Raw genomic sequence first — 26187 nt, forward strand, 5'->3', positions numbered from 1 at the left:
ACGCCAAATCTTAAGAGGCAACTCTAAGGAAGCTCTAACGCCATAGTTAACCGAAGCAAAGGTAAAATCACAGATCAATGGTCTCATGGAACCGAAGCACTCCAGTTGCTTTCATCAAGCCGTTCACGCCATCCGGCATTTGAAATGTTCGTTCTGATGGAACCCCTGTGGCATTCGCGCGAGCCGTTTGATCGCTCATGTCCGATGCGTCAGCTACAAGCACCAATCCCTGCTCCTTGATAGTCTCGATAAGCGCAGGCATGATGTTCTGAATGAAGTGTGAGAGATTAGCAAGTGTTCCAATAATTCAGCCCATTACAAACGCATGAACCCATGAACCAAAAAGAGAATGAAGAAAGGACAAGCGTAGCTGGGCCACTTACCAATAAACTAGACCGGCATATCAAACCCATTAAGTTATTGCTTTGAGCTATTCGCGCAGCCTCCTTTATGGATATCGAGGTATGACCACTCGATTGAACAACAGCACCGGTGTTATTCTCCCGAACAAAATCCTTCATCTGGCCCAAATCGTTGCAAAGTAATACAGGGACTGTGTGAGGGTAAAGTTAGCTTTTCGTTATATCGCTGACAAAATTGGTGTTGAAAGTGGTTATACTTACAATTTGGCTGTTTCCAATTTAGCGCAATGCAAATGTTGGAATTATAGGACGAGAAGACGACAGATCGCATAAAGTCTGGATTCCTTTCACGGGAGGCTCTGGCATGTTCGAACACAACAGTGAGAATTGAATCAGCAAAGGTGTTGATGTCTACCAAAGATCCCATGTTAAGCGACTGCTCCTCTTTCTCCGATGGGTAAAGGATGGATAGGTTAACGTGTATTTGAGTAGGGAGATGCAACAACACATCCTTCAGTGATAGGAAAGAGGTCGCAAGTTCTTGGTGGATTGTTACCATGTCGTCGGGCGTTTTGGAATGTAGCGATTCAAGGATAGAGGCGGTATTAATGCCTCGTGAATGAGCGATTTTAGTAAATTGCTCGTAAGACAGGGAGCAGACCGGAATTTCAATGCCATGATGGTTGATAGAGTAAAGGGGATATAAAACGGGATATTTGTCTCTTGTAAGCTGTACGAACAGCTGCATATAGTCACCAGACAAGCTGGAGCCTGTAATCAATGCGTTATGATCTGCATCGATTGCGTTGGTGGCTTTCCAATACGTAGCAAAGTGAGTAATTTCCAGCGGGTCACCGTAGTATGCTTTGATTACTTGATACTTAAAACGCAGATGACCAACTGAGCGCAACCGTGGGTCAAATAATGGCAATTTGCATGTGCCCGCACTTGAATTTTCCGCAGCGAAAACAGATGGTAAAGCGACTGTCTTTGCGATCACTTTGGAGCCGAAAGTGGGAAAGATCTCGAAGTCGATAGTAAATGCATCTAGGTTGTCAATTTGAAAAGTAACATTGCGTGAATCTTCCTGCAATGGAAGCATTAAAGTACGCGGTACCACATCGGATAACTTTGAGGATATGGTTAGTCGAGCAGCAGGGTAGCGTCCGGCCTGGTCGAAAACTATGGAGCCGGGATCACCTTGTTCAAAGTAAATTTGAACAAAGGCCTTTTTATCCAAAAAGTTGTGACCGTATCGTCGTAATGGAATAATAGGAGGGGGAAGCTCCAGATCAGGAATACCATCCACGATGTCGCTACTAGTCGACATAGCATTATCATCTTGAATGCCTTTAAGCTCGAATGATACCCCGCCGAGCTGCGATCCTGTTTGAGCAAAACCAAGAGGACGGTGTGGCAGTGATGAGTCCCTTTTTGACCATAGTAGTGCCATACATTCGAGGTGTCCTTCCCATGCCGCATAATACATCGCTATGAGGCCCTTCTCATCTAGAACGGTAATATCGACGCCCAAATCTAGGAGAGTTTGGAGACAATTCACGCATCCTTCGCTCGCTGCGTGAAAGACAGGAGTCCATTGGTACAACTTATCGCGTTGGTTGAGGTCCGCCCCATGTTTTTTGAGAAGTAATAAAAGATCAGGCTCTCTGCCCGACCGCGCAACGAGATGTTGGGGATATAAACCCTCCGCATCAGGAAGCAAGGAAGCGCCCTTCTCGAGCAGCAAACTGGCAATTGGAATTGAACCGTGTTGGCATGCTAGGTTCAGAGGAATATGGTCGGATTCAGAGCTAGGGTCAATTCTCGCGTTGTTATGTAGAAGTCGTTCTGCGCAGGCTAACTGATCCCGAACAATACTGTGAATGAGTGGCGTAAAATTATCATGGTCGGAGATATTGATTGTATCGCTTCCTGTAGCAAGAAGAGCATCCACCATCTCTACTCGACCGTGCATACAGGCGTAGTGAAGAGGTAGTCTGCCGTATACATCTGACCTCGCGGTGTCAACGCCGCCAGACAAACCAGCCTTGAAGGCGAGAGCTTGACCGGAAATTGCTGCTTCATGTAGAACATTTCGTCCATTAATGTCGTCTTCAGCCTGTATATCAACCATGCCACTCTCAAGTAAAACCTCTAGTATCTCGTTCGAGAAATCGCTGATAGCAGCTAAGAACACACGAGTAACGCGATCACCACCATCTGGAGCTTCGCGAGCTTTGACAATCCACTCTTTTAAAGAAGCCAAATTGCCACCGATCGCAGCGTGAAGGACTTGAAGATCCGATTCTTCATTACCGATATACCCTGTTTCTGCACGTTCGGTAGGACGGACGTCGAATTGGATGTTCTCGCCTTCTGCCCAAGCTTCTAATTCGAATCTGGCTGTAGACGCCTGGTCTGATAAGTCACGAAGGACTTCTCTGTTGAAGCATGGCTGAACTTCCACGGCTCGTTGGAGGTAAAGCTCTTTCATCCGAGACTAGGAGTCGAATACATTAGCAGCACGTAATGGGTCCGGTAAGCTCTAAATTTCGAACCTTTGAAGCTTTATCCCACTATAGATATACTAGTCAGCTACACCGCAACTGGGACACGGAAATTCCCAACTCGAAACGAACCTTCTTGAGAATTTTAGATACCGCGGTTTCATTTACCGCCACAAATTGCTAGGTCATGGAGGTTAGCGTCGGAGAACTCGTATCCTGAAAGTCCAAAATATTACCTGCAGCTTATTGAGGTCCCCATCAAACTGTTGAAATCCTTCAAATAAAGAGACAAAATATCCGGGGGCTTTCGAATTGGTAGTAGTGCGGGATTTGATGACATGTTTCTTGTCCAACAATGTCTTCAGTCTAAGGGAAAACTGTGGTAGATCAGCGGGCCTGTATGGATGCGGAATAATGAAGAATAGTAGTCCCACCTCCTCTTCTTTTTGCAGATAGAATACATTGACTTTCTCAATTTCACGCTCCTATGTATCCAGGATTAGTAGTGGTGCCGAGTAATCCTCAAGAACACATACTAATCGAAAGAAAAACACTTCTTTGTTTGCTCGGAGGCCTGATTGGGTATCAATATTCTCTTGCGGGCCGCCTCGTGCTGGAATTGTCGGGGTAGCACTCAGTTGTTTGATAAGCTAGAAGACCACAGATATCAGGGTCACCATTTCATCGACCTAGCGGCTATCTCGCGGTAGGAGAAATACCTTTTTTAGGGCTTTGTAATTGACGAAAACCGCAGCATATTCGGGGAGATCAAGCTGGCGGCGTTGAATCTGCTTTCCAAACTTCCTGTGCACCAGTTAGTAAATGCCATGGGTGAGAACTAAGACGCTGCAGCGGGTCGAAGGGAATGGAGCCAATACTCTCGAATGGCTTTTTCTAGGGCGACGAGGATAGACATACATTTTGGAAGCTTGAAGAGGCTATTTACGCAGGCTGGATCTTTGGCGGCAAGCCTTCAATGGCTTGGGCTTGGAGCAGCTCACTGAAGAGACGGAAATCGGGTCAGCGGCACATTGACAGGCATATGACAAAAGAAAAGCTCAAGCTCAAGCTCAAGCTCAGAAGGCAATAGCAAACATACCGTTGGGAAGGTCACTGGCACGAGGAACTACCTAAACGAGGAAGACCTGGGGGAAAAAGCTTTAGAAAGGCATCGCCCGAATGTTGATTGTCCAAGCCTAAAGCGTACAATGCAGGTTGCAATTTCTCTCAAACGGAATATAAACACAGCGAGTGTAGAACGAAAGATCGGGCCGAGGCAGGTAGGGTAACTGGTTGGAGTGCTGGACGGATCGAGACTCGTCAGAAGGTCCAAGTCGACAGGGGAGGGAGGGAGAGTTGGGAGAGCTAAGATAACGTACTGGAAGCGGACAGGGAGCGGCGAAAAAGAGGGCGTCCGTATCACGAACAGTCAATCAGATGGCCGTCAAGCAGGGCGGGCGAGGATGAGGAGGAATGCGGCCGTGAAGCAACGAGGGGCCTGCGGGCGCTGGGCTGGCGGGAGGCTCGAGGAATGTGCGGGGCAGCAGGCAGGCAGGCGGAGGGGAGGGCAGGCGTGGGTGGCAGGAGCGAGAGTAGCAAGAGCGAAAGCAGGACAGCAGCAGCAGCAGTGCCTGGCTGGCTGTCTGGCTTCAGGGCACGCAGCACAGCTGGAGCTTCTTCACGGTGGTGCATGGGATGGCGATGGCTTTGGCTTAGACCCGCGTTAGAGCCAATCACCGCGGCAGCCTGCAGCACGTTCCCGGCGAGTGCCAAGCATCGATTATTACTATATTCTATAACTATATAGCAATGGATGATGATGCATCAATACCCGATATACAATACAATACATATACATACTCTATTATAGAAGATGCTGGATATGTCCATTAAAGTCGCTATCTACCAAAACACACAATGTCCCGGCCCAGAGCAGATTCAGAGAGGTAGACACGCGGATGATGGCACAGGCATGTGAAGAAAGAAATTAGAATACGACACTATGACAACAAGAAAATGAGAGGCTTCTCCGATAACTTTAACTATAAAATATGCACACGAACAGCAGGCGCTTTTGCAAGGTGCGACGACCCAATCATGTCTGTGCGAAGCAAGCAATAATCACAAAGCGAAGAAAATGCTCTCGGTCCAGAACGGACCCGTAACAAGAGATATGTCCACAATTATAACGCAAAATAGCGTGACATGGTGAGGAAAATTTCATTACTCGAAGCGAAGGTGAGGGAAAGTGGTGAAGAAATGAATCAAAGGCGATGCAGTGGGAGAGGAATTAGAAATTCTGTGCGATTCCAGCGTTGCCTTGTTGTGGGTAGACCGCCGCATTCTCGATCCGCGTGTTGCGCCGTGCTTGCACATCACGGATGACTGGAGCTGCTGTGCCATACGACATATCGCCATATGGCGGCTGCGAGGTGTGCACGTCATGGTAATAAGGGTTGCTCTCATCGTAGTAATGATTCTGTCCCGCGGCCGCCATATGAGCATCTTCCGACCCCTCAGAGTGAACTCCGGCAGAGTAAGCCGAGGACGCATTGGACGTTCCACGGCGAATGTCAGCATTATTGGCACCCGCCGCCCCCGCTGCAGCAAGCTCGCCCGAGTCTGGTCTCGCCGTACCGTCAGAGTATTGCATCGCGTCGTTCGGCGACGCGGTATGGCGGCCATATCCCGCGGCACTTCCAGTATCGGACATCGGGATGCTAACGCCAGCACCACTAGACAGATTGGTAGACGGGTTACGAGGGTGTGAAGTTGTCCCCCAGCCCCGATACCCTGAACTACCATCCCCATTATCGTATCGGTCACTGTATGTGTTGGACTTCGCCGCTGCGGCTCCCCCTACGCCAGGCAAGGTAGGATCATTGTTCGGGTTGAAGCCATATTCTTCCACTTCTTTGCGGCGCTCCTCTTCTGCCAGTTTGTTTGCCTTGTGCCTTCTCCACCACCATATTAATACGCAAATAATCAAGCCCACAGAGACGACAGGGACCACCACTGCCACGGCAATGGTACCTTGCGCCGATAGTCCATGGGAACCTGAGGAGGCAGCAGAGGTCGTGGCAGCAGGGATGGAAGAGGTGGTTGAAGTAATCGTCCCTGTAGATGAAGTCGAAGAGGTATCTGGTGCCGAGGTAGAGGTGGATGTCACGACGACGGTTGTTGGAGGAATAGAAGATGTAGAGGTTGTCGACGTCGATGTAGTTTCCGGGGCCGTTGAGGTTGTCGACGTAGAGCTTGTGCTGGTTGAAGAGGTCGTGGTGGATGTGGTCGAAGAAGTGGTGGATGTTGAACTTGTGCTTGTGCTTGTGCTTGTTGACGTTGTCGATGTCGATGTCGATGTCGATGTCGATGTTGGCGGAGGAAGCGAAGACGTCGACGAGGTTGTGCTAGATGGCGCCGTGGGATTGGGAGATATGACAGCTAAACAAGACAGTGAATTAGTACCAATCTGAGGTTGCATTTTACGCGGGTCACATCCTTACCAGTAGAAGAAGTATCAGAAGCCATTTTGGCGTCTATATATCTTGAATTTGACTTCTAAACAATGCGAAGAAGCGTTGACCGAGTATCACGACGCACTAAGCGATCTCGCAAATCCTGCTGTGTGTACGCCGGTTCAATACCTCTGCGACTGACTAACAAGCGAATGTAAGACAGTGTGGCTCATTGCCGGGTGTCGATGGCCGTGGTGAGGACGCAACCGGCTAATCTTGGCCAAATCTGTCGCTTAGGTACTTCACAGTCTGAGCATTGGCGTCACGCGCGACCAAGGGAAAGCCCAAAAACGTCAACCACGATTTTGATGTCACAGATGACTTGTCGAGGCCCTGTTTCTCATCAAGTCGGTCGGGTGAGGTCGATTTGCCGAGCGGCGGATAGGGGAGCACCCTGACCCTGGGAAGATACAAAGGGAAGAGGCCCACAGAGCTGAGCGAAGACAATCGATGGATGCCTGAGCAACTCCCAGGATGGACACTGATTGATGGGGAGGATATTGACTGAAGTTGCTGGTCAATTATTACGAGAGAGCGCAGGCAGGCAATGTGATTGACTTTTGGGGAGGAACCGGGCACTGTGGCTTATACGGGCCTGGTCTCACTTCCATGGATCGTTAGGACGTTACCACTGCAGATGGCTGTGGGGAGGGGCGGAGCAGGCAGTGCCGCCATTGGTGGATTCAGCGCTGGAGCTGAACGAGTTTTACGCACTACAGCCAGCACGGCGAGCCGCCGTCATATACGGGCCAACCACAAGCTGGAATTGCTCCTGTGGCGGAGCCCCCGCCAGGCCGTAAGCGGATGGTCGTCACGCCTGCTGTAAGGCCATTACGACTATTTATTGAATCATAATAATAGTAATAAATATGACGGTAATTACTAGCTCGCGTTCCTTCTACTTAGGCCTAGGCTCACTGGCATCGCTTCATAACGCTCATAAGACATGAGAAGATGCACTGTATTATTGCGCAAGTATCAGCAGCGAGAAGACAGGTACCGGTACCATATATCTGCGCTAGATGAGTACGTATTGTTGCGTATGACTCCTTGGAGTCAGCAGTCACAGATACCACTGACACTAGCGCGTTACCTGACGTCGAAAGATAGCCAACTTCCAACACACCCCAAAATAATAATACGTACCATAATACGCACTAAGAATACTCCCAGGAGGGTTGTGGAAGTCTGGAAATTTGGAGACAGGTATTCGACAGTTTTGAAGACAAACCCAACTGACCTTCTACGAATCGCCGTCTAGTTATTACATATAGCTTAGTAGTCGCCTCTGCCAAGAGATGTAGAGTGCAGTCAGTAGCTTGATACACTCTTCAAAAAGCTGTGGCCGTGTGGATCAAGTTTCGACACCTGGAGTAAGAAACGCCCCTTTAAAAATCAAGAAGAAAGGAAATAAATATTATCAAACGTTGATATGTACGAGCGCCCTTCAGCGCACCCATGATACATGGAGCAAATTAGGTACAAATCCATCCGCCCAATTCAACATGTGTAGGGTGGAGGCATGAAAAATGTCATCGCAGAAAACAACCCCCCGTTCGAAAAGGTCCGGGTTCGTCTTTTCAAGACGGGCGTAAAGAGAAAAGAAAAGAAAAGAAAAGCACCAATATCCCTGAGAGCATTCTGCCCATGACAGGTGTTCTTAAAATGCAACAACAGCGATGTTCACATCGACACTCTCACTGATGTATCCAACACAAGCGTAATCAAAATGATTATTCCGGTGAAATCCAAGAAAGAAAATGCATATCAATACAAAGCCGGCTGACACCTTCCGTTCAAAATACGGATAAATAAAAAATAAATGCTCCTTGTCAAGCTCTAAGATATAAATCAAGTAGCACAACCAGTTAACAAATCATGACAGCGACCGTAAAGTCCAGTGGTAAAGGCATCATTAGAAGTGATAAGATCGATGGGTGTGAGACCATGTCGGTGACGGCACAATTTCTACCGCATATCCCATTTGGGTCGCAAACTTGTCTGGATGTCATCTCTAGTGCCCACAGTATCAGCTGGGAGACGGCTGACACGGTACGCGCCTGCGCGAATGTTGTTGAGGTGAGTCGCTGAGATGCCAGTCCTATTACTACGAATACTACCAGCATCACTATTCGTGTCCTTGTCTTTGAACCGAGGTGGAGGAGCAAAATCCAACGGCATGTATACTCCAGATTTTCTCAAGGCATGTCTATAAGAAATGGTGTCAGCTAAATCAGGTTTTCTAAATTGAAATCCAAATCAATTTACTTACGGGCTTGGGATAGCAGCCAGGTCATCAAAGGAGGACATAAGGGGGCTGTGAGCAGCAACCGCGGGCGTATAAGGACGGAGTCCGCCTTGAGGGGTTTCAGGTCTGCCTTCTCTCTGATCCTTAAAGTTCTTGCCAGGCGCATAGTCAATCGGTAGGATGGACATATCATCCTTGATCAAGTGCGGCGATGGCAACATATGAAGGGGTTCTGGAGGGGCTATTGGTTTGCGAGGACCTCGAGCCCCAGGTAGTCGACCTGAAGCAGATGAGAATGCACGAGGTCCCGGTCCTCTAAACCCAGCAGCTGAGTGCATCATCTGTCGGGGAGGACCTTGGAACCGAGGTGGCGGAGTCATTGCACGGCGACCCATGGGCTGAGCAAATGGCTTCGGCGGACCGACAAGATATTCACCAGTATGTGGATCGTACACAGCAGGATCCTCATAAAACTCTGGGCCGAAGTCCTCGTAGTATTCTTCACTACCGCCTTTGGTATCCTCAAAGTATTCTTTATAGAAAGAACGGATCCTGTTGGCACGCTGCTCCGCATTATCTGAAGGATCCTCTGGGGGAAGAGGTCGAATACCAACAGTCAGCCTGCGAGGATCAAAACTGTCGTCCAAACTAGCAAAGTTCTGCGTCAATCGGTTCGCATTTTTGGGTGGAGGGGCGACATCCACTGCTGGTGTGTGGCTTTCTGTGCTTGACACATTCACTGGCGGGAATTGGTCAAACTTAGGCTCATCACCATAATCACTTGCTGCATCACTCAGCGGGAGAGAAATCCTGGGTGTTACGATTGGTACTGGATGAGATTCAGGGGAAGACTCTCGTATCTTTGGCATGTCATCGCGTGGATAGGGAGTTTCATGGGTTCCGGTACCAAAGTCGAAAGCACCCAAACCAGGATCACTTGCCATTGGCCCTTTCGAACCAGAATCAACATCACGTTGGCCATGCAAATATTCAGGGATGGATTCTTGGCGTGATTCCATGGATGGGATGTGTTCCTGAACAGGCGACACCGAAATTGCATTGTACTTAGGTGTATCTAGACTCGAGTGTGCAGTCGACGTGGCGCTCAGATCATTATTTTTCAACGAATCCGGTAGAGCTTCCTTTTCTAAATGTCTGGGGGTGCCAGCTGCTGATCGTGACTCAGTTGGAGGAGATGAGCGAGATATATTCGAGGCATTCGTCAAAAGGCCATGATGCATATCATCTATAGGAATGTTCCTTGTTGATCCTCCAGCACTAGAAGTGTCGTCGTAGCCCCACTTTGGATGCGATGGATAGGATCGTATGGAAGCATTATCACTGTGAGCAGCCAGGCGATATTTGTCGTCATCTGCACTGATTACTTTTGAGAGCGAACGGAGTGATTCCTTCGAGCCGTGCAGTCCCGGTGGTAGTAGATAAGGGCTAGCTCCAATATCTAGGGACATTCCACCACCGTGTTTGTGAGGCTTCTCTCCCATTTCAGGGTGTCCTCCCTTGCCCTGTCCTCTTACAATTTCCATACCAAAGTCCAATGACTTGTGCTTATCGTTGGCATCCTCGGCGCGCAATTTACGTACATGGCGCCTATGTAAGAAAAGCAAGACCACAATAGCACAAACGACAGGGATTCTAATCGTTAGGTTAGCATCAACCACATATTAATAACCGGATAGCTAAACATACACTACTCCAAGAACAACGGGCAATGTTGTGGTTAGGGAAGAACTTGTCGATTTCTGACAAGCATCGGATTTATCACCTGATGAGCAAGTGGAACTAGGCTCGGAAGAACGGCGAACGATGTCTGCGGGTTCGAGGGTTGGGTGCGGCTCGATTGTTGGCGTTGCCGACACTTCGTTCAGATCAGAGTGGTGCTCTGGAATGTAGTGACGCACATGGTGAAAGTGTACGCCATGTTGGTGAGGCATCTTCCTCTATGGTTCGACTGCCCGAATGTCGTCAGGGCAGTTCCTCGAGGGGACACCTTCTATCACCGAGACGTACACAAGAACGGACGAATTATAAAGTAATCGACATCAGGAACGAGTTTTAGTGAATTCCGGCTGCGACCAAATTGATCGGCTTATTCAACGAGGATAATATGATGATAGATGAAATAGACGACGCGACTTTTTAGAGCCACAGGTGAAAAGGAACTCGCACGATAAAGATGCTCTGCCAGAGACCAGCAGAGGCCCAAGAAACAACGAGCAAACGAAGGAGAGTGCGCAGGACGGTAGCGTCCGTTTGCTAGGAGCGAAAGGAGTGTGAACCCGAAGGTGAACGAGCGTGTTGATTAAAGGAATGGTTAGAGGATACCTCTACGTAGTGTAAAAAGAATGTGGTGGAGGCCGTCGGAGCCAGAAAGGGACAGTAAGGAGTACGAGAACGAGAACGAGCAAACGGGGAGGAGAAGAGCGAAACGACCTGGTCTTTTCTGCGGGCGCTGCTTGGCGGATTGAGGAAGCCCCCACTGCGAGCAGGAGCAGGCTCAACGGGTGGGGATTAATAGGGGAGCTGCCGCTAATCTGGTAGTCCGCGAATAGCGGCGTGAGAAGCCTGTGTAATGATACAGTCCTGCTGCCAAAAATATGATTAAATACGGAACAATAAAATACTCGGTGGTTAAGCCTCAGTAGTCGTTGATACTAGTGCAGCCTCCCCCAGTAGTGAGACAGAACGGGATGTTTCTTTGGAGAGGAGATCTTACTTTCTAGCCGTGTGCTGCAGTTTCTGGAGCATCTCCCTGAGTTAGTCCTTACGGCTACAGTAAGCATGTCTATTCTCTCGAGCGAAAGAATCGTCATAATTCATAATAACAATAACGATAATAATACTAAGGCGTAACAGTGGAGCGACAGGATTCTGCTTACTGGATCAATCATTATTAGTGGTGTTAGGAGTGTTTGGAGTGGTGTCGCTATTTCCGCGGTGGACTGGACACTGGAGCCCTTTCCAGACTAGTGTCAGGAACGCAATCTCCCTACAGGGCCTGCACCAATCACGGTGCATATTGCAGGCCCACCGGCAAGATTCGGGCCGCCTCCTGGTTGGCCACCCCATCGGGCTAGACAGTTGTAGCTTGCTCCCGCAGCTTGTTTAAAATGATTAGCCAGTTACAGAATCAGCCACAGAGCTTGACACCTGAGGCTACAAGGCTTATATACCAACATTCTGTAGTTGACTGTGTGTGCACTACATATGTTCAATTTCCTATCCAGCTTCCTCCGTATATCCGACTGCATTCATGGACGGTAGAAATACCATACTAGCTTCCCTATTGACAAATGGTACTTGACATTGTTTTGTTTTGTTTTGTTTTGGAAATCTTTAGACTATATATGCCTTTGTGGACGGTATTCTCAGTGCATGCAGTGACGATCGTATTCTGCGACACTACTCGCAGAATCAGATACTGAAAGCTGAATAAAAGGCTCAGTTCAGTCCCACTCGGTGCAAGGGCCCTGGGAATTCCGTGGGTCCAGTGCACTCGATACACATCTAATATTCCAAGTGGACGTAAGGGATCAACGAGGCACAGCGGTGTCGACGAGCATGTTACATGTCTGGAACAGCGACATGTGAAAGTATACAATGTCTAGATTCTCTAACTCTCTGACCATGTAAGAGTACTGAATATAGTAAGCATCAAGCAAGTATATCACATTTGCCATTTTTTCGCGTAAGCTTGAGTTGACAAGAATTGAGGGCTTGTAACTAGGGGTATATTGCACGTATGCCATACATGCACTTGACCTTGAGACATGAAATCTCCCAGCCCTTAACTACATAGCTGTTCGGTGTACATACAATGAGCTCGTCTATGAATAAGAATTCCCCGTCGAGAGGGAAATGGCTCATGCATCACATATATACAGACCCATAGGATTGTTACCTCATGTATCAGCACCGTGCATCCAGGTTGTTGTTAACAATGAAACATCTTGATTCGACCCTCAAGTCTCAACAAATGTCATCTACACAATGTACATAACGCGTTTTGAAGCTAATCAACCAATTCTTTGCAAGCTAATGCATAAAACCTAGAATCACACTGAGTGTAATAGATAGGAAAATTTCGGTATACTTGAGCAAGGACTGACCTATTTACTAGTTCGCTTTTTAGTGCAGTGTGTTAAATCGTAATATGCCAGGAATAACAATGAAATAAAGCGAGGCCCTGGCGCCTCTCTGACGCATATATACGAACTACATATGTACGATATACGTAAAAGTGATGAGCATACTTACCAAGTGTACCACAAGCAGTCATGAGCGTTCACTGTTCCGCTCACAGAGCAGATGTCGAAGGATACTAACACTTCGCCAGATACAATAGAATCTATGAACAAGGAACTTCTCCAACATGCCTTGACACTAGGAATTGCTATTAAACGTCAACGCTTCAGTGAAGCAAATAAGGATCACCGTGAAAAGAATTAATGGCAATCTTTTGAATGACACACACCCACTATTCGCTATATTCTATCACGCTGATTTCCCTCTAATCCATTTGTAAATACCACAATATTGCCACTCCATCTATACAAACAGATACCCGCCCGTTAGAAATGGCACCAACACATTCATGTACAATCACTAAGGACCAAAATGCCTCTGATCAGCGAAGGCGAAGAAACCAGTGAACAGAAGATTCAAGGGGTCAGTTCTGACAGAGACCAGGATGTTCTCGCGGGAAACAACACCGCGGACGAAATATCATAAAGATAGAGGGACAAGTCTACTTGATGAAGTAAATTATTAATCTCCAACAACATATAGATTTCTTACTTCACGCCTAGAAACTTCCTTTTGCTTCCTAGGTGGCCTGTATGATATCAAACTATCGGAGGATAGGCTTTCCATGGACTGGCAGCGACGGCGTTTTCGACCTGAAGAGAAATTTTAATTGTTATCCTGGGCGAAAGTCGCCCTTGACTAAGCGAGATGGGAAACAAACAAGAAAAAGACCCCTTCTCCACTACACCGGAACAAGCTGTAGTAACTCCTCTGAAGATTAGCAGTCTCATCCCTGTGCTCCCCACCCAGCACTCAGAAGGATAATTGTTTCATCTTGGAGGTCATAGGAGAGGAATCCTTGCCTTTTCATTCTCAGATACACCTACCGCGGTGAAACTCGGGAATAATACTGCAAGATGGTATAGGAGAGAATGGTGACCATAGGCTGAGGAAGAAAGCAAAGATGGAACCAAGGATACGAGCTGAAGATATGAATGAGGAATGAGAGTATGGAACATGAAAGAGAACGTCGTCAAGTATGGGGGACACAATGAAGGTGAGAGAGAAAGGAAATGAAGGGGAGAGGAAGAGAGAAAGCAATGCAAGAGGGGGCCGGCCCTCGATTACCCTTTTAACCCACCTACTCGGGCAAGCAGTCAGTCTGGGAAGGTGCGTGGTTGACCGTTACGGAGCAGGAGATAGAGGCATGGGTGTGCTCCCGGCCGCCCATCTTCCAGGGAAGGCACGGACTAGTCTTCTTATGCTCATTGGTATGGCAACTGTGACAATCATCGTGCCTTAGTACATGGTGCCAGTGGAATCAACAGTGTGATTGTTGAGTGGATGGCTAGAAAACTATCTGAATGTTGTGGGAGGCTGATCTCAAGCAAGCGAGAGGTGGTGCCTAATCTAGAGAGTGTAGTTCTCAGTAGTATCTACAAACTTAGAAAAAAAGGCATGTCACTACTTATAGAAGGATGTCCTGTCTTCCATGCGAAATATACGATCAGAGACTCATATTGCCTTAGACTAGAGATAGTCGAACCACACGAGTCGAATGCGGTAGAAAAACATAGCTTTAAGTATTTGAGAGTAGTGATTATGAAGAAATTTATCTGGAAGAGATAAGGCTGCCTTCTCATAGATCTTTCAACAAGATAGAATACCTAGGTACCTTAGGTACCGTTTACGGCGCTTCACTAACTAGTTCATCATAATCTCATTACTATTAATAATAACTAAATAACAGAAGTAAGCTATAATCACTTGATGAATGCTTATATATATCACTGCCAATCACAATACATAGGATAATACCCCCCAAGACCAAATAAAATAAAGGATCTTGCAATATACCAATCAATATAAAACTAAACCGAAAACCCATATTATATACAAAACTACAGTATATACTAAAATAAACTATCAGCCCTAGTTATATATTACAATAAATCCATAACTAGCAGCTCTTTTCATTATTTGTTGCCTTCATTCATCACCTGTCCGCAGAATTCTGATGTTCCTCTTTTAAGGTGTACCAGATATACAACTAATAGAATCATGAACAACCTGCAGTATTGCAACGGAGTGACGAAGGATATTGCCAAGGCTTCAGGAGATCCCGGGTGACGCAGACACCTATGATTTGAATGGGATACGAGAAAGAGACAGCTCCAGCTGGCTTGATAATAACGAAGTATCACTCAGTGAACCTAGGCTTGATTAAGATGACTTAGGACCTCACTGGTTATTTTACGGATGAAAGTCTTCAGAGAGCTTGATTGTGGAAAATACCAGTTCATGATAAGATTAACTATACACGGTAGAGAAGGTTTGAAATTGAGTTGATTGGCTGACCTGTAATACTCCTTATAGCATTTTCTAAGCCCAATATTGAAATACAGTTTGAGAGAATACTTGTCTATCATAGAGCACGCACTATCTCCATTTTCTTGAATTCTGCCAACCAGTTCTTTCTGTACGTTGTATTCAACGTGATGCCTGGCGCTTTTTGATCAGCTATAGAATAGTAGGAATCCCGGTTTAATCGGAATTTTTGAGATAAAAAAGAATAAGGTCTGTACTAGTTGTAATATATATGGAGACCAAATTTGTATATTATCAGTAGTGTGCTCATTTATTCGCAATGACTAATGATCGACCTAGAGAATTATACTACGCTTTTTATGAGACTAGGATCTGCTCTCGGTCTGAGCTCTAACTACGCACTGATTGCCATGCTACAGACACGAAGCCCTATCAACACCTAGAACCCGCTATTCAGATCTGTATTTACCCAAATCTGTTTGACTTGCAGTAACTCAACATAGGCCTTAGTTTAACAAGTGTGGGTGAATGTCTCAAGTTCCACCAACAGAATAGAACTTGAGTATTTACCCACTCTTGTTATACTAATGTCTATATCAGGATATCAGTTGGCTCATCATTGCGATGTCGGCGGTGGGAGCAAGAAGCAATGATTAATTCAACAAGAAGCATATACAATGGACGCATACAAGATGACCTTATCACTTTTCCGCAATTTGATCGTTCGGAGTTCAATACCTTGCTGACAGCTAGCCAGGTTTCCGGTATGCACACCATCGCCTCCAGACAGACCTCCACCAGAAGTGCCATGAGCCCGAATGTCCAACACCGCAATCAGAGCATCCGCTTACATTCTATACCACAGCGCCATCCACCATGTCCCACAGACTACGTATTGTGGGAACACATTGCAACCAAGCCATCACGGCGTGTTTTCGCTCCACATCATCGAGAACAGGAATGGCTTCATAGTATGCGGCCGCGACGGATACTCACCAGCCATTCTTCGCGTCAATTCTGTTCCTCGCCCTCACGCTTTGATTCATCAGCGTTATGGTTGGAGTCATTATCAGAGTCACTGTCAGAGACAAGAAAGCCCAATCACTGGACGTCTCTGACAAGTCACATTCCATGTCATAATCAGAGCTGTGCATAGCGTCGTCCAATCCCCTTTCTTGAAAACCATTATCAAAATTCTCAATAGCTCGGGAAATAATCGCCAAAAATTTCCTGCCAGTTTCATCTTAGCCATTCCTGAATGTCCTATGGCGCTCACTGAACGCCATGGGGTGCCTATCCTAGGCTAAACATGTTCAGGGATCGCTCACTGAGTAACACTTACAGGTGCTAGGCACTCAATGGGCGATCAGTGAGCATAAGGCCGATCAGGCTGAGCATAAAGCGGCAATGTGTTGAGCGCCTTAGCGCTGCACATTGTAACGTTAGAATACCACGATTATTCATATCACCAATTAACAACATTATTTTATAACTCGACATATTATATCAACTTTTGAAGTGGATAACTACATATGTACGCGTAGTCCGCTTCGATGAAAGCTAAGATGGTGCACGAGATATGTTCATGAATAATATTGTACGCCATGCTAATAATAAGGATTCTCACTAAAATGCAGAGAACGCTGAAATGTGTCGAGCTCAACCCATCGAACTCGTCAATGCTTTTTCATTTACCAATGATGTACGTTAAAGGAAGAGTTATCCATGCGTTACATCGTGAATTTGGACAGAGGAAACGAAACAAGGAGGGGGAAAAGTACAGTGACGGGAAATAATTCGTCCCAAACTTTTTTGGATCATGGAAGAATACGTAACAAAAGTCATTATTTTTTTCAAAGGGAACAAGGAAAGAATATGCCATGTTTAGGAAGTGGCAACCAAGGGGGAGAGAAAACAAGGAGTATAAGATGTGTTCCCAAGGAAGAAATTGAGAATCATACAAGGAGGCAATTGATTAGACGAATCGAAAGAAGACGGTAGGTAATAATGAACCAAAAGTGGACCAACAGAGGTCATTATGCTGGTCCCTTTTCTTTATCGTAAGGCAAAATTCACTTGCGAACAAGGTATAGCAAGTTGGGAACCGAGGATATGTACAACGAATTTATGACTGGTATACAGTTACGAGTTGTTCAATGAGCCTGGATAAAAGGTGCCGTTTTTAGAGAGGGGTTTCGGGGATCCCGTACAGTTGCAACCTTTTCAAGTCGAGGCCATGCAATATTTGACTCGCGGTTCAAGCTGCGTGTGAAAATATCCGACTAAAAGGTGGATCGGACGGTGGAATAGATTCAGAGCTTGTGGCAACGCCCTCAGCTCGACGTATAACGTCTTTTAGCGCACGTGTTACCACACCTGCGCGGTTGACCAGGTCTTTTAGGGACTGTGTGTCGAATGGTAGCTTTTGTAGAGAAGGGCTGGGTGTCTCAGCAGTTTGTTGATCTGCGGATTCTCGTTGCTGATAGATCGTTTCAAGCACTGATTTAACCTTCTCTGATGGATCTTTATGACCAGGAGAGCTTGAGTTAGACCCAGGGTTGGGCCATGTTGCGAGGGCCGGTCGTCTAATTTCACTGTCACGACGCTTCACACCCTTCTGCGGTGGGGAGGATTCAAAGCAATCAAAGCTCCCGCATGAAGAAGGTGACACAGGAGCAGGGAAGCTATTTTCATCATCTTCCAAGGTGGCAAGGTTGACGATGCCCTCTGCCTCCTTCCAAAGCTCACTAGATGGGCCTTGTATGATACGCAACATGTTACCTTGAATCCGTAGTCGCTTCAGTTCCTCAACTAGGAGGGTCAGTTCCTGGACGTGTCCATATTGCCCATGGACACTAGCTTGACTTTCCATGATAGCTTGTGGCACTTTCATAACATAATGATCACGGCCATCTGAAGTTATATCACCACCATATGTTGAACCTTCGTCTGAATCACCGAAATCGAAATCGCCATCCCAGTCTTCACTTACACCCTTTTGCCCCAAGCCCCAAGTCCCGAACTTGAGCGATGGTTGCCGGTTTTCACTCGAGGGTGGACCGTCCCGCGAGACTGGAACACTCTGGCTTCTTAAATGCACGGCATTCGGCGCTTTTCGGCCCGTACCACGGCTGCCTCTTCCAACAGTACCTTGTTTCCCGTGAACGGTGCTCGGCCGATGGTTAGAATCTTGGATATCTCGATCGTTTCTTGTCTGCTCAGACCAATCGAAAACACTGGCTCTAGTGCCAATTCCGGAGCCCATTCTTCTTAATGATGGGGTAACTATTCCAGAAGCATGGTAAGATTTTTGAATGTCATCCAAGAGATTAGAAGGTGAATTGCAGTCACCAACATCTTCGTCACCGGCAAAATCAAACAGGTTGTGTGGTGATAGTGGCACATTGTGATTTTCACCTTCAAAAGTTGAATCTACTTCATAGATATGGGCATTAGGAGATTTCAGCGAAGACGAATGGATAGTAGGGTGTGAAGTAAATGTTGTAGGAGGTGTCGGCGTTGTGTCCCCATCTTTCATACAAGTCGAAGCTAGGGGAGTACTCATTGAATTTAGATCACTGATAGAGGACCTTGGCGTGAACGACGATAGATGTAAGCTTCCCAATGCAAGATCTTCAACGTCAGTGGAGTTGCTTTTCTTAGCTTCGGCCGTAGGAGAATCGCGGAATATAGTCTCGATGTTTGGACCACGGCGGCCTGACTGACTGCTGGATGATATCCTGGTACGAAATGAATCAAAGACAGAATCACTCTGATCATCTTCGTCTGCCGAAGTAAATATTCGCGTATCGTCGGAGCCTATCACAGTTGATGCTCGGTCAGATGCAGCCCCAGAGAGTCGTTTGATCCGGGAAAATCGAATAATCGGCGGAGATGGACCTCTTCCCCCTGGAAAGAATGAAACTGGCTTGTTATCCAAGGCCGCAGTCTCATTGAGTGGTGAACGTTCAGATGAAGTAAAGAATGGATCTTGGAGCGCATATATTTCTGAAGGTATTTCATGAGAGTGTGTCGACTTTAAATTGAAGCGTTCCCCTTGAGGAGCAGTCTGAGGTCGAGGGAAAGTATCGGAACCGGTAAAATTCCTTTTGCGGCGGAGTCTAGGACTTTCGGATTTTTCTGTCGCCATGCCGTCCAAAGTTCTTGGTAGTGGATTTGAAAAGACCCTGTCCTTTGAGCGGAGTCGTGTGGTGGCCTCAGGGCTTTTGACAACGTGTTTCACCGAATTGCTGCGAGACCCTGGGCTATTTCCAGCCACACTAGAAAACGAATAAGATCGTATAGGCTTGCGTTTTTCTCTCGAGGGAGATTTGTTTGATTGAGATTTTAAATCACTTGATCTTCTTGGCAAGGGATCATTCATTGTAACGTTCCCTGGCCGCGAAAAGTTCTTATTGACCGACGTTCTAGTCTGTTGAGGAGAGTTGATGGAAGAGCAAAGTAGTAATGTAGGGTAGTCAAGATAAGATGGATTGTTGGGCTTGATGGTCACTATGGTACTTCCCGTTGAATGATTGCGTCGTCTGTTAGCCTTGGGGAAATACGGCTTCCACTTCTTGTTCTCTTCAAAGTTGATCATATCACTTGGGGCTGGCCATGGATTACCAGAAGAGCCCGGTGCAACTGGAACACCAGTTTCTCGGTTGAAGCTTACCCGATGCGCAATATCAGCAGATCGTTGATGGCTTGTTGCTGGACGGCGTAGGGCGAGAGAAGCTGACATGGGCCGCCGAGCGCGTTCGCCTTGGGGTATTATCGAATGCTGTGACGTGGACCGCTTGACTAGCTTGTTTGGGTGTTTAGAGGCCGATTCTATTCGGCTATGCGTGATTGAAGCCGGCCCATTCAAAGACGATGAGGCGGTAGTCGTGGGACTTGGCAGAGAGCTACCTGTATGTGAAGAAGATATGACTGAAATTCGTCGTAGCCACGAAGAAGAAGGCCGACTATTTGCAACGCTATCCTGGGTAGCTGTTTCGCTGGACGGTTTTAACGGCGTGGTTGTGTATGTCTGCCTCCTCCGCCGTTCTCGTCTCCGTTGCGGCAATGTCCAATTTGACCTGGCCTCTGCGATGCTTTCGTTACCCTCTCGTAATTCGTGTATCGGCACATCAAGTTCAGCCGGAGCAGGGAACCGGTTTGAATCAATTGTACCTGTGCCTGAAACGCTGCCCCAGGTGGTGTCTTTCGGAAGAGTCAGGTTATCCGGCCAAGGTCGGGGTTCTCGACGCGCCAGGGCAAAGCCGGTTGCAGCAATGCCTACGGTGCTGACAGCACAGAGCTATTGACAGTCAGTTTTCTGAGAATCTCAAAGCACAAAAGACATTTGATAGGGTAATTTCATGTATACCCAACTCCAATGTTGATACATCGGCGAGATCGGAAATCTAGCCTAGTGGACCAAAATAGGCAGATAATAATGGACAGAAATTTTGTTCATGCGGGAGACAGAAAGGCCGGTGGTATACACTTACAGTAGAAACATGCTCCATCCTGTGGGAGACGACGAAGCCAGTTAACTAACGAGGCCAACACTCAGATGAGCATTGCAAGCCGGGATGCACCAAGTTTCTTCCACATGATGGCAAATACGCAGAGTATTCAGATCGACAATATCGAAGGCATGGATGGGCCGGCGTATCGCTGGGTTCGTAATTGAGGACGTAGGGACGGGCTCTTGGGATCAGCAGAGGCTCGTTGTCTCACTGATATGTACAGGGGAGGGGCAGCCAGCCAATGGATGTTCTGGGGAGCGAGAGAGTGAAAGAGCGTGTTGAGGAATCGGCAAGGCAAGAAGGAAAGCGGCGAGAAGAAAAACAGGAAAAAAGAGGTCGCTGGGAGACGATAGGGAGCAAGGCGGTGGTAGTGGTGGTGGTGGTGGCAGCGGTAGTGTTTGTCGCGCGGCCTGTGGAATCAGGCAGCCCGGACAGAATACAAACAAGGCTGGGGAAGTTCGCGCTAGGGACGACAAAACAACACACCCACACCCACACTACGACTCAACTTGCTCGACAGGGAAGTCAAGCCGAAAATCAATGTTCACGTTGGCCCTTGCGAAGTTACGGATCCAAATTAAAATTATTGATTCTGATAACTACTCCTTCCTCGCCTAATCGACGTTGCCTGCGCGCTAACCAGGCAACCAACCACCCATGTACTGTTACCAAACTTACGATGCCTATCACGCTTCAGGTAATTATTAGTTAAATGAGCTATCCGCTGCCGCTATCGCATAATCCGAGTCTTTTTCTACCCGCGTTTGTCCAGGATCATGCTTTGGAGAAACGGTGAGACACATCAATGGCTACGGCTACGGCTACGGCGCTGTCAGACAGCGAGCGACTAATAGGCTGTTACTATTGTTCTCTGTGGAAGAAGCGATTCCACGTTGCAGGCGCCAAGTACAAGGCCAGAGAGCTGCAATAATATATGCCAATGAAAGTAGTCATCATAGGCGCCTAGCCGATGGGATTCCGCAATCAGAAAAGAATCTCCATCCACATCCAATAGATGCCGAGCCCCGTGTATAATACCGGGATTATAATGATGAGATTAATGGTGTCTGTCACTGTCTAGCAGCTTTATCCCTTGCAGCTAAACTCACAGCCGCAACAGGGGCGGCCGCCGGCTGATAATTATTGCATGTAATTTCACAGCCTTACCGACTAGTTTCCTCGACCCAGAGGAGGATCTTGTTGTCTTTTCTCCTTTTCAAACCAGAGCTTTGCGGGTGAGATCTACGTCTTGCCTAGGATTTCTGCAGATTACTGGGTATGGTATATTATCGTTATTCCATGACAATATCGTCCTTTACTAGATACTGCTTGAGCTAACTCGCCGGCTTGTCAGCCTTGGGGGCTTGAATTTTTAATTACCAGCTACGATCCGATCGATGATGTCGCGTCCTTGGCCGAGACCCGCTCTCTCAGCCCTTTCGGCGTCTCTGGGCTCTTCATCGCTGCTGTTAAGATTACTGCTGTGATCTTATTCGGTTGTGCACACGGCATCTGCCCGAATCCAGCTAGAGTATTCAATCTCGTGGAGAAACATTCCGAGACCGAAGCGGACCCAGGGAGAAGCTATCCATGGAACTGGACGGGATGTTGTGCGAGAAAATCGCCAACATGACCTTTGTTGATCAGAATAGCTTCGCTTGACACACCCACTGGCAATTTTGGCCGACTTTTTCAGCAACGCTGTTCTAGTGTCACTAACTAGAGTACGTTTTAAGCACTGCTACGTACAGTACTAGAATTGGCATTTGATATTCAATTGCGTCACGCTGTGGATTCCACCCTCAGGCCTCCCGATTCTCCATCTGACTGACATTTTAAATTCTCACCATCTCACGAGCCACAACCGTGACTCCTCGAAGAGAACATACCGGGACTGCCAGGCCTTGGCGTAGTTAGGTTTATAACTTTTCGTTTCACTTTCACTCCGATGAGTCACATACTACATTGATTACTTGTGTGAGATATAATTATTGTCATAGAGCATCCGGCTTGCACGCACATATGATTTGATCCACATGGGTAACTCAAGCAGCTTGTAGCCGTACTTACTCTCAACTTGTTGGCGCTTGCTTGAATTATGTTTGAGATCACTTTGCTGGCGACCACAGAATTCTGACATGTTGTCTCTACCCAGAAGTAGACATCCCCAGCTCACTCTACTGATGAGAGTAGCCAATGCGCACGTAGTAAGTAGCATTTAGTATCTGAATAATTATATGCGGCCTGCTAGAGATGTACTTTTGCAGGTTCGAACGTGGCGTTTCTGATTGGCCAACTCAGACCCCACCACGAAAATACTCCGCGTTACAACTGCAACAGAGAGCGCACGTCATGCTAAGCCTCTTGGATAGTTCGTCTTGCTGCGGCCTTTATATCAGAAGCTGTTCGATATGGAGGCGGAGCTCAAAGCACAAATACCTGGTCTTGACCATGTCGTATCCGAGTACTCTGTTGTAAGTAAAAAGAAGGGCCAAATGACACGCACAAAAAAAGGCTGAGACTCGCTGTTACTTACAAACAGGGATATCTAACTCATGCCTCACATGCATATGTAGAGGATGTAGACCCAAACGCTCCCTCGCCGCTGTCTGCAGCTGCCGAAACTGTGACGGATATTCTCATATCGGCGTCAGGGGACTTTTCACCGGAGAACGAGAAGGCCATTCGCAATTTGGTGGAGAAGTTTATAACATCGCTAAACTCAGCTGATGGCGTGGATGCTGAACGGAGACAAATGCCCTTTGCGGCAAAGAAACTTGACCAGACGATCAACGTGGGCTCTCAAAGAAACATCTCCTCAACGCTCGGCTTGGTCGGGGGATCTGTTGATTTGGAGTCGGCCACTTCGCGCAAAGTCGAGTCCCGTGTAGACAGGAAGAAGCTTGAAAAAGCCGAACGAAAGATCAGAGCCAAGCAGGACAAAAAGATTCTCAAAAATGTACAATACGAGGCTTCACGATTGCTCGACCAACCGGATAGCACACAGTCCTATGAAGAATTCTTCATGGCTGTCAATCCTTTGCAGTTGGGAGCTGAAGCTCAGTCCAAGAGTAAGGACATCAAGGTCGACGGTATCGATATTACCATCGGTGGACAACGAATTCTTAGTGATGCATCCTTGTCACTATCGTATAGTCGAAGGTATGGTCTTGTCGGTCAGAACGGTATTGGAAAGAGTACATTGCTCCGTGCCTTGAGTCGCCGAGAAGTTGCAATTCCTACACATATATCCATTTTACATGTCGAACAAGAGGTATGTCTCAAGTCTTTGCCATACTGATATACCGCTAACACCTTTCTTTGAGATTACTGGTGATGATACCCCCGCACTCCAAGCCGTCTTAGATGCCGATGTCTGGCGGAAACACCTTCTGCAAGAGCAAGATGTTAGTTCTGCCGAATTCATTTGAAACCCTTCGCCGATTTGGCTAATTTCCATGCAGAACATCACGAAGAAACTCGCCGACATCATCGGTGAAAGATCGTTATTGGCAGATACTTCAAAAGATGCCGCTAGATTAGATCAGGAAAGAGATGGACTCGATATCACACTTAGTGATATTCACTCGAAGCTCGCCGAAATGGAATCGGATAAAGCCGAATCTCGTGCTGCCAGTATCTTGGCCGGCCTTGGATTCTCAACGGAGCGACAACAATTTGCGACCAAAACCTTCTCTGGTGGTTGGAGAATGCGGTTGGCTCTTGCTCGTGCACTATTCTGCGAACCTGATTTACTTTTACTCGACGGTAAGCACGCCTGAGCTTCTATATACTTGGGAGGCTATATTAACAAAAAAATAGAACCGTCAAACATGTTGGATGTCCCATCTATTACATTCTTATCTAACTATCTCCAAACCTATCCAAGTACTGTTCTGGTTGTTTCTCATGACCGTGCGTTTTTGAACGAGGTGGCCACCGATATTATTCACCAGCACTCGGAACGACTAGATTACTATAAAGGAGCCAACTTCGGTGAGCTTTACATTTTTGATTACCTCTCATCAGAAGGTTCTAACTTTTACCGCAGACTCATTTTACGCAACCAAGGAAGAACGGAGGAAGAATGCTAAGCGGGAATATGAGAATCAAATGGCACAACGAGCCCATTTACAAGGTAGGTCTCGGGCTTTTTGATTATCCATCTCTCTACACCTCTTCTTTCCTTTCTAAGATTAGTTTGACTGACGTCTTGACAGCCTTCATTGACAAGTTCCGTTACAATGCTGCCAAGTCTTCGGAAGCTCAATCAAGAATCAAAAAATTGGAACGTATGCCTGTTCTTCAACCTCCGGAAAGCGAATACGTTGTTCATTTCAAATTCCCTGATGTTGAGAAACTCTCTCCTCCAATCATTCAGATGACAGGTGTTGCGTTTGGTTACACTAAAGATCAACCTTTACTGCGGGATGTGGATTTGGATGTGCAACTTGATTCTCGTATTGGTATCGTTGGCCCAAATGGCGCTGGAAAAACCACAGTTTTGAAACTACTTATCGGCCAACTTGAGACTACAAGTGGTTTAATCTCTCAACATGCTCGCTTGCGAGTGGGATACTTTGCTCAACACCACGTTGATGCTCTGGACTTGAATGACAGCGCCGTTGGATTTATGTCAAAGCAATATCCTGGCAAAACTGACGAAGAGTATCGTAGACATCTTGGCGCGTGAGTTTCTCCTCACATCCGCACTACATTGCTAGAAGTAAAGTCGACTAATGTGATTTAGATTTGGTATCACTGGAATGACTGGTCTCCAAAAGCTCGGTTTGCTCTCAGGTGGTCAAAAGTCTCGAGTAGCATTTGCCTGTCTATCCCTCACTAACCCTCATATCCTCGTTCTGGACGAGCCTTCCAATCATTTGGATATCGAAGCGATGGATGCGCTATCAGAAGCTCTTAGGAACTTCCAAGGAGGCGTTCTCATGGTATCTCACGATGTGACCATGTTGCAGAATGTTTGTACGAGTCTCTGGGTTTGCGACAATGGCCGTGTGGCGAAATTCGACGGAGATGTCAATGCCTATAAGAAAAAGATATCTGCCCAAGCAGATGCCGCAGGAGTAGTGAAAGCCCATTAAATCTATTCACTAGTTCGAATGAGACATACTTATAGGAATACGCCTCAGCCGGCTACGTAGCGTATCATGATAAACGATTCGAAGTTCAGGATCCTAACTAGGTATTGCAATAGGCAAGAACTACCAATCTGCAGATCTTTCATAATGCAAAGTGGCATGTGAGCTTGTTCGAACGTACAACTCATTCTTTTCAGCCCACCAATTCTTTCTCATACTTGTACTTAGAATCAATTGAAACATGCAACTACTATGACAAAAGTTTGGATATAGTATTTAGAGTTTCTACCTTTCATCTGCATTTACACCAATTTATACAGATTAAATATAGAGTTCTTGAGGGAAGGAC

At 46.9% G+C, this 26187-nt stretch overlaps 5 protein-coding genes across 5 annotated transcripts; 1 reads left to right on the forward strand and 4 right to left on the reverse strand.

Annotated features, from left to right (window-relative positions):
- Window positions 1-67: 67 nt before the first annotated feature.
- BGW36DRAFT_399848 (putative cyclin dependent kinase inhibitor Pho81) lies at window positions 68-3785 on the reverse strand (the record flags this gene model as incomplete). Its single annotated transcript, XM_046218568.1, has 9 exons — window positions 68-268; window positions 384-553; window positions 624-2862; window positions 3002-3049; window positions 3106-3246; window positions 3304-3354; window positions 3406-3519; window positions 3589-3673; window positions 3715-3785. The coding sequence occupies 9 exons, from the start codon at window positions 3783-3785 to the stop codon at window positions 68-70; spliced, it is 3120 nt and encodes a 1039-aa protein (XP_046068997.1).
- Window positions 3786-5159: 1374 nt separating this feature from the next.
- BGW36DRAFT_399849 (uncharacterized protein) lies at window positions 5160-6397 on the reverse strand (the record flags this gene model as incomplete). Its single annotated transcript, XM_046218569.1, has 2 exons — window positions 5160-6310; window positions 6373-6397. The coding sequence occupies 2 exons, from the start codon at window positions 6395-6397 to the stop codon at window positions 5160-5162; spliced, it is 1176 nt and encodes a 391-aa protein (XP_046068998.1).
- Window positions 6398-8029: 1632 nt separating this feature from the next.
- BGW36DRAFT_34747 (uncharacterized protein) lies at window positions 8030-10745 on the reverse strand. Its single transcript, XM_046213236.1, has 3 exons — window positions 10340-10745; window positions 8657-10285; window positions 8030-8593 (listed from the first exon to the last, which is right to left on the reverse strand). The coding sequence occupies exons 1-3, from the start codon at window positions 10582-10584 to the stop codon at window positions 8353-8355; spliced, it is 2115 nt and encodes a 704-aa protein (XP_046068999.1). The 5' UTR covers window positions 10585-10745; the 3' UTR covers window positions 8030-8352.
- Window positions 10746-17480: 6735 nt separating this feature from the next.
- Window positions 17481-20736, reverse strand: BGW36DRAFT_430869 (uncharacterized protein; the record flags this gene model as incomplete). The annotated part of the gene is made up of 2 exons (XM_046220898.1): window positions 17481-20525; window positions 20719-20736. The coding sequence occupies 2 exons, from the start codon at window positions 20734-20736 to the stop codon at window positions 17481-17483; spliced, it is 3063 nt and encodes a 1020-aa protein (XP_046069000.1).
- A 2351-nt stretch (window positions 20737-23087) lies between these two features.
- BGW36DRAFT_385931 (putative translation initiation regulator) lies at window positions 23088-26096 on the forward strand. Its single transcript, XM_046216970.1, has 8 exons — window positions 23088-23213; window positions 23282-24013; window positions 24066-24146; window positions 24204-24507; window positions 24562-24735; window positions 24791-24877; window positions 24960-25428; window positions 25490-26096. Exons 1-8 carry the CDS (start codon window positions 23151-23153, stop codon window positions 25839-25841), a joined length of 2262 nt encoding a protein of 753 aa, XP_046069001.1. The 5' UTR covers window positions 23088-23150; the 3' UTR covers window positions 25842-26096.
- The last annotated feature ends 91 nt before the right edge of the window (window positions 26097-26187 follow it).

This window comes from Talaromyces proteolyticus (genome assembly GCF_021365285.1).
Source record: "Talaromyces proteolyticus strain PMI_201 chromosome Unknown BGW36scaffold_10, whole genome shotgun sequence".
In the NCBI taxonomy this organism is placed as follows: domain Eukaryota; kingdom Fungi; phylum Ascomycota; class Eurotiomycetes; order Eurotiales; family Trichocomaceae; genus Talaromyces; species Talaromyces proteolyticus.